At 39.7% G+C, this 7,510-nt stretch overlaps 1 protein-coding gene across 3 annotated transcripts; it reads left to right on the forward strand.

The window, feature by feature from the left end:
• Window positions 1–291: 291 nt before the first annotated feature.
• On the forward strand, window positions 292–7,279 carry LOC104453711 (SEC12-like protein 2). 3 transcript variants are annotated; one of them, XR_001989216.2, is made up of 11 exons: window positions 292–622; window positions 1,242–1,336; window positions 1,617–1,773; window positions 2,380–2,468; window positions 2,587–2,686; window positions 3,342–3,417; window positions 3,510–3,630; window positions 5,587–5,703; window positions 5,787–5,842; window positions 6,606–6,897; window positions 7,028–7,279. XR_001989216.2 is itself a non-coding variant. In XM_018877770.2 (11 exons), exons 1-10 carry the CDS (start codon window positions 353–355, stop codon window positions 6,719–6,721), a joined length of 1,197 nt encoding a protein of 398 aa, XP_018733315.2. In that variant the 5' UTR covers window positions 292–352; the 3' UTR covers window positions 6,722–6,770; window positions 6,803–7,026. The 3 variants fall into 3 exon arrangements, 2 of the variants coding, with proteins under 2 accessions (XP_018733315.2, XP_010066620.2); XM_018877770.2 differs by lacking the exon at window positions 7,028–7,279 and having other exon boundaries at window positions 6,606–6,770; window positions 6,803–7,026; XM_010068318.3 differs by lacking the exon at window positions 7,028–7,279 and having other exon boundaries at window positions 6,606–7,020.
• Window positions 7,280–7,510: the final 231 nt, after the last annotated feature.

A 7,510-nucleotide genomic window follows, 5' to 3' on the forward strand; every position in this document is an offset into this window, starting at 1 on the left:
CAACAAGTGACGAGGGCAACAAATAGCGACAAAGAAGAAGAAAAGAAAAAAATAAACAAAAGAAAATGACTTACTTATAAAAATTATTCCCGTGAATGAAAAACTACTTTTTTCTACTGAAATTAGAATGTTATCAAGCACATCCTAACTTGTCTAGTAAAATTTCAAGCAATCTTCGAGGACGCGATTGAATAAATTAAGAAAAATTCAAGGACCTGATTAGAAACTCGAAAGGAGCAGTGCCAAATAACGTATCTAACTCCAAGGCCAAAAAGAGCAATAGCATCTTCTCCTCACCTCTCTCTCTCTTTCTGTTTCAGATCAGGAAACAGAGCGACGCGACCGGTCTCCCATGGCGAAGGGCAAGCTCCGCGACACTCAGAAGTACGGCGTCCCTCTCTACGGAGCCGCCTGGGCTCCCCTCGACCGCATCCGGCGCCGCCTCAGGTCGCGCCGGCCGCCGGCGGAGGCGGAGCGCGAGGCGGATGGCGGAGGCGGCGACGCGGCCGATCGCGGCTGCGTCGTCCTCGCCGGCGGCGGCGGCGAGGGCAAGAGCGGCATCCCCAACGCCGTCCTCGTCGCCGAGTACGACTTCGCCTCCGGTTCTCTCTCCGAGCAGCCCGTAAGATCCCGAAAATCCCTCGATCGGTCCGTGTGATTCGCTGTGTTGGCGTGTCGGTTTGGGTGTTTTGGTTGATCGGTTGCGGCGTCTGGTCACTCGCTTTGGTTGATTGAACGCGGTGGAGCTGCGAATCTACGCTGTTTAGGAAACTTGAGTTTAATCGGCTGCGTTCGTTTCACGGTTCATTGGAATCTCGCCGTACGTTTCTCTGAATTTTGGAATGGATGGACGTAGCACATTTCGTTTCGAAGTCTTAGATCACAGGAGGGTGAGGCTTTTTCTGAAAAATTAAAGGTGCCTATTTTTAATCATGTTCGACGAGATATTGAAGTGAATCGGAGTTGTTGAGTGTTTTAGCCAGTGATTGGTTCTGAGTCATACATTGTCTTTGATTGTTTCTCTTCCCCATTGGCTTTGATGTTTACTTTGTAATGGATGGAGGCAGTGTACCGGTCAAGTTTAATGCTGGGAATCATCTGCATTTTCATGTCTGTAATTGGATATGGAATATTTATTTTCAGTGCATTCATTTATGGGAAATGTAATTCCGATTACCATCTGCACTTTCTGGGTTATTGGTCTCATAACTGGGGCCCCTACTCTATCTTGTGTACTTCAGGTCACTAAGATTGGCACTGGTTCGGAATTGCCTTATAGAATGGCTGTTCACCCACAAGGAGATGGTGTCCTTTGTGCATCGCCAAAAGGTTGTAGGTATGTTTTCTTGCCACCTTTCCATTCTAATGAGCATCGTGGTCACTTGACACTAGCATAATGTTTGTGGTAACTTTGGCAAACTATTTGAGCGTTTAGTTATACGTTTTGGGAAGTTCTATCTCATGATGCACTTTCAGCAATGTCAGGAAATTTATGTCCTCGTTTTCTCTCCACTTCCCTTTATAATCTCTTCTTTATTGAAAAGAAAAGGGTATATTGTACTATGGTTATTGCTGCTCGATAGTTGGAATTAAACATGTTTATTTGGCTTAAACAGATGGTTTGAATGGGAGGATCCTGAAAATGCCGAAGATCATAAATTGGGCCTTAGGAAGTCAGAGAAAGTGCTCGGGCAGTTAGAGAATGCTATACAACAGTTAGCATTAGTATTTAGCCACGATGGTTCTTTGCTTGCTGCTGGTGACGAGGGCGAGGTAGACATTTCTTTTTTCTGTTGTATGCAAAGAGGATATATGGATCTATTGCACAAGTACTTTTAATAGGAGGAGAGATGGAAAGATGCTTTTGCATTGGCCTGCTAATGTAGTGTCATGCATTTTGCGCCCTTTAAAATACGGGTTAGTTAGAAAACTTTAAATTATGGACAGTAGTTTAGTCTCTCTCTCTCTCTTTTTTTTTTTAGTTGCGTATTTTAGTTAGCATGGCTAGCTAGATTAATTTCTAGGATGCTTTCTTGAACCCTTGACCTAGGTTAATTAATTCGAGGTTGGTCATGAAAAAATTAAAGGTTTTTTTTAGTCTGATTCTTGTTTTAATGGTTATTTAATGATCAAGAACGGTGGGAAAAAGAAATACGGTGACTTTTTTGAGATTCTAAACGCTTCCATTTTCATTGAATACCCAAGCTCATGCATACTTCTGTGCTTCTTCTTTTTTTCTAATAATTGTTTGGAACATGCTGCTTAATTTACATCCATTTAGGGAATGATCTGATGAAGCATGATATAAATTTTGCTTTACTTTTGGGAAAAAATCATTGGAATAGCATGACTGATGATGTGCACTTCGGTGCAGTACAGGATGGCAAGGTAATGGTCTTTAAGTGGCCCAGCATGGACATTATTCTCAATGAGGCCCAGGGTTCTTCTCTGAGAGACCTTGCTTTCAGGTTTGTTTATTGTTGTAGCATCAAATAATTCTTGATTGGAAAGCTCAATAAAAAATGTGAATAAGGTTCTTGTGGCCCTTAATTATAGAATCTCAGTACAACACACTCCTCATTGCAGTCTCGATGGAAAGTTCCTTGTCTCCTTGGGGGATTCTGGCCCCTGTCGGGTTTGGGATCTAACTTCCTCAGTTGCCAAAGCTTCTCTGCCAAAAGAGGATGTGAGCTCATGAAACCCTTTTCTTGTTTAAAAGTTTTCTTGCAAGTTCTTAGATTCTCCATATAAGATCCGGTTCGTCACTGTGCTGTGGTATCTCTAATATATGTACATTGTTCCATTTTTGCCAAGCAATTAAGCGGACTTGAGTTTTTAGAGTACAATTACAACCAAAGCACATATGGGGTTCCTGTCTAATGAGGCAATTCACAGCTTTTTTACAGAGGATCAGAATTTGAACTCATGCACGTGTTCTTCAGTTTATAAGGCAGACCATTGAAGCAGGTTCAATTGCTGATAAATTTGTTGCCTTGGTAGTCTGTGAAAACTCTATATATATATATATATTTTAGGATTTGGACCTGATTTATGAAGTGAACTGAATGGGTCAAGCTTATACTTGGGATCTAGAAATGAAAGTATGCACATTGCGCAAGTACCCAAAAGAAAATTTGCTTGAATTGGTGAAACATTTCTGGTAAAGGTAACCTAAATGCATGCAGCTACTGAGATCAGTCATTCTTGAACTTAACCATGTTTATGGTGCATAACCAAAATAAAGGACAACTTTCTTGGACATTTACCTAGCTATCACTGTCAGTAGAGCTGTTTTGCCCTTTCATGGTCTTGGGTCTGATGGCTTCCTATGCTCTGTTCAGGGTGAGAAATTCAGATTTTGCAGATTTTCTCAAAGTAGTGATGGGACACAGGTTTTGTTTGTCGCTGCAGTCACAGGTGATAACATCGAGGGCCTCATCTATTATTCACTGAAATGTTTCCTTTCGCCAATTTTTTGGTTTGAAATAGTTTCTAAAACTCTCAAATAGGTCGAGGGGCGAGCATTTTGACATGGAACACATCCTCATGGAAGAGAATCGGCTCCAAGCATGTAGCTCGTGTTCCAGTTATCGCATTTAATGTTTCAGCAGACGGAAAACTCGTTGCGGTGTAAGTGATCACGGTCTCACCATGTGACAACTGATTGTAGCCATTATATTTTTCACCCATTTCTTAGCTGAGAAGTTATTTGATTTGATGGGAAGAACTAGGCAGCCTTTGTCATAGTACTTCTTCTTGGGAATCTCTCTTTTTGCAGCTTTCATGCATTTGGCTTCATTAAAATTTGGAGATTGATTTTTTTGTGGATTGCCAGTGAGAAGCAGCAGCTTTGATTTACTTGATCATATAAGCTTCTGTTCATCATTGAAATGAGTGAATGCTCCTTGCAACACGGTGATGATTAGGTAACATAAAAATAAAGCCTTGCTGGAACATTGATCAGGTGCCTTAACAGGATAGTGAAACCTGCAATAGTAGGGAATGGGGTATCTTGTTTCCATTGTCCAAATAAACAAAAATGTTATGTATGTAAGGATGGTTTGGTTCTAAGGATAACTAGATGACATCCTTAAAGTAGTCTTGGATAGTGGAACAAAATTGATGTTGCTCTAAGTGAAATATAAGAAGATTGATATCTTTTTTCAAATTTCAATATAGAATTTGCTTTTTCTGAATTGCCACTAAGAAGCAGCAAGTTCAGTTTACTAGGTTTGCCTATAATGTTGGTGTCCATTACTGAAATGAGTGACCTCTTCCTGCAACTTGGCGATGATTAAGTTGCATGAGGATGAAGCCCACCTTGAACCTTAATCAGGTGCCTTTAAAGGATAGGGGAACCTGGAATACTATGAAATGGTGTATCTTTTATTAAATATCCAAAGAAGCAAAGGTATCATGTATGTAAGGATAGTCTGCTCTTCTACTCCTCCACATCTGTCAAGTAGTCTTGAATAGAGTGGCACACAATCAATGTGGCCATAAAGTTGCGACGAAAATTATGTATCTCATCTGCTTAAGTTGTTTGAGTGTCTGCCATTTGATTTTAGTAATGGGATCAATGAGGGGAAAACTGAGAAAGAACCTGATGATTGATATTCTGATTGGGTTGTTATGTCTATGGAGAAAATAAATTACAATTTAGGTAGGTACAAAAATGAACCGATAGAAATGTGCTTTGCCTTCATATATTACATATTCGAAAAAAAAAAAAAAAGAGGGGAACGAAACTGCAACCAACTGAATCTGTGAAGTATGACTTTGTATGGTAAAGGAGAGAAAGGGTGGGGTCTGCAGTCACTAGTGATAGATAGTGGGAGTGGGGCAAAACAAGTGTGGTGTTACTTCTATTTTTGGACCTCTTAAGAAAGGGCCCTAGGTTCTCAAATTCATGTGCCCCTGGAGGAAGCTATCCTCATTCAGAAGGTTTCAGTATGAAGTGCTCTTGGATCTGGCATCCACAGCCAGCAACAATATGCTGTAGACACTTGGATGCTAATATCTCTACATGATGAATTTGGAGCACTGAAAATTCTAATAATCAATGTGGAGAAGAAAGAAGAGTATATAATCTATGCATGATACTCCTATGTGTGATACTCATCTAGTAATTCTTTACTGTTTAGGCACATATGCAAATCTGTAAGTCTAAGATTCAGTTTTTATACTTGCCATCGGAGTTCAATTGAGTTCAGAAGTGCTCATTGGAAAGATAATGCAGTGCCACCTTAAAACCATCCTATATCAACATTGTGGGCACACGGATGAGAAAATATTTGTCAGTTTGGTTGAAATGATTAATTAACGTACTCACCTTGATTGAACACTTGCTCATCTCATTGCCCTGGAGGCTAGATCTACATTGAATGATATTGAATGATCCTTTTTGCCTCTTACTCAATGTTTGCTTTGATTACATCAGTCGATGCATTCTTGTGAACACGTGGGTTCATTCTATCTTTACTTTGAATGGTTGCTACACGTGTTTTGTCACTTCACATTCAAATTAGTTCTGAGTTTAAGAGGCACTCATACGGTCCTTTTCTGATTGGAATGATTGAAATGCAGCGGCACGGAAGGAGGAGACATCGTTATCTTAAATTCATCTAGTATGAAGACTCAGACTGTCGTGAAAAAAGCACATATTGGTTTTGTAACAGCATTAGCATTCTCTCACGATTCAAGGTTTTGATTAAGATACTATCCTCATCTTTGCAGTAAAGGATTTTTGTGCTCCCCAGCTTTAACTCTGATTGATTGCACTGCAGGGCAATTGTTTCAGCATCCATGGACTCAAGTGCTACGGTGACTCAGGTTCAGGGTGGTATGTGACTTCTATGATATCCAAACTTATACAAATATGGCCTTGGCCTTGAAAACCAAGGCAGCTTTGAATAAAAGATCCTACAAGGTCAAAAGTTTTAGTTATTGTCGCAAATGAATGTTGTGTTAGAGGTGCGAATATGGCAAGGCACGGTAATGACGGAATACTTCTTGTGAGTTGAAAGTGAACTTAAAGTTTAAAGTAATATATATTAGGACTCTAGATCTTTATTATAAAGTAAACCATAAAGGGAAGCATAATCTTATGCTAGATCTTATTCTTTCAATTTCTCGTGAAAGTTGATTGAGGTCTACGGTCCCTTATTCAAGTCATGTCAATTGATTGAAGAGAACCTCATTCTTTCCACAGAATGAATACCATAATTTGGGACTCTTTTTTTTTTTTCAATCGATCTATCCACCTTGTTTCCCCGTTAGATGGTGGCATCAGGAGACTCCACTTCTAATTAATCCATCCTTCAGTGTTGAGTCCTAGTTATTTGAGTCCAGTACCTCCAAATGGTGTGAAGATCTTTGGGTCTATGTACTTGAATCTGTATTCTCATTTATAGCATGTTCTGGAAATCGTCCAGGTCCTTGAATTCTAGAGGTTTTCAAATTTTGAAGTTTGATCTTTGATTTTAGAGAGCTTCTTTTGTTATCATCTTTATATATTTTCATTACTTCCAACTAAGAAATTAGTTATGATGTGACCCTAGCTTATTACTACCGTCTCATTATTTTTTGATCTTTTGTTGATGCAGCGGGAGGATCAAGATTGTGGCTCATTGTATTTATAGTTCTACTTGCGATAGCCGCGGAATTCATGAGGAGATGGGGCCTTTTTCCCTTCAAGGCGATAGTCGATGCAGGAAAGTGAGGGAAAGCTAAATTCACAAACGAATTTTACGGACGTGTAATGAAAGTACATCACAGTGAATCGGACGTGTAATGAAAGTACATCACAGTGATTTCACCAATGCGTGGCCCTTCAAATTGGTCTACTGTGCAGTGAATGTACTCGGCCTCAATTCGGTTTTGGACATCTATCGATAGGTATGATATAAGCACTAGGTGGATTTATTTCGGTGAGTTTCAGTCGTGCTACTGTTTATAGTTTCAAAGTGATCAGTGGACAACATATTACTTTGATCATCATCGACATATGGATTATGATTCTTTGCAGGCTGTTCATGGCAGATGACCTCGCTTCTGTTCGTAATACCCTAATCAAGATGAATTATTGACGTATACTGTTTACCATCACACCATCGTGTCCGTGCAACCTGTTGCCCTGCACCTCATTAATTCGTGGTAGATCCACCTTTCCGAAGTCCACTCCGGCCTGCACCTCACTATTTCTCGTATCGCGGTGTTTTCATTCTACGTGTGTAACCCACATTTACAGGAGATTAACTAAGAAAGGATTTCATAATAACTATGCCTCAGCGAGAACATAGTGATTTCTAGTGGATTTCTAGTGTTTTGACAACATAGGCCCTGCATGTTTGTGTTCTTTTTATCTGTTCATGAACAGATTTTCTGTTTTTTTTTGTTTCCGGGAACAAAAAAAAAAAAGAATAGAAACGCGTTTATTTGCGTTTTTGTTCAAAATCCGTTTTTTTGTTCTCGGAACAAAATTGGAACAGAAATGAGAAACAAAAAAAGT

The sequence above is a fragment of the Eucalyptus grandis genome, chromosome 7 (genome assembly GCF_016545825.1).
Source record: "Eucalyptus grandis isolate ANBG69807.140 chromosome 7, ASM1654582v1, whole genome shotgun sequence".
NCBI classification, from domain to species: Eukaryota; Viridiplantae; Streptophyta; class Magnoliopsida; order Myrtales; family Myrtaceae; genus Eucalyptus; species Eucalyptus grandis.

Bases quoted from the DNA above. Each gene is read 5' to 3' on its own strand.
- LOC104453711 (XM_018877770.2), top strand. From the start codon at position 353: ATGGCGAAGGGCAAGCTCCGCGACACTCAGAAGTACGGCGTCCCTCTC. The intron at 2,469-2,586 runs GTTTGTTTATTG...TCCTCATTGCAG, and splicing joins CTGAGAGACCTTGCTTTCAG to TCTCGATGGAAAGTTCCTTG. The intron at 2,687-3,341 runs GTGAGCTCATGA...TGCTCTGTTCAG, and splicing joins CTTCTCTGCCAAAAGAGGAT to GGTGAGAAATTCAGATTTTG.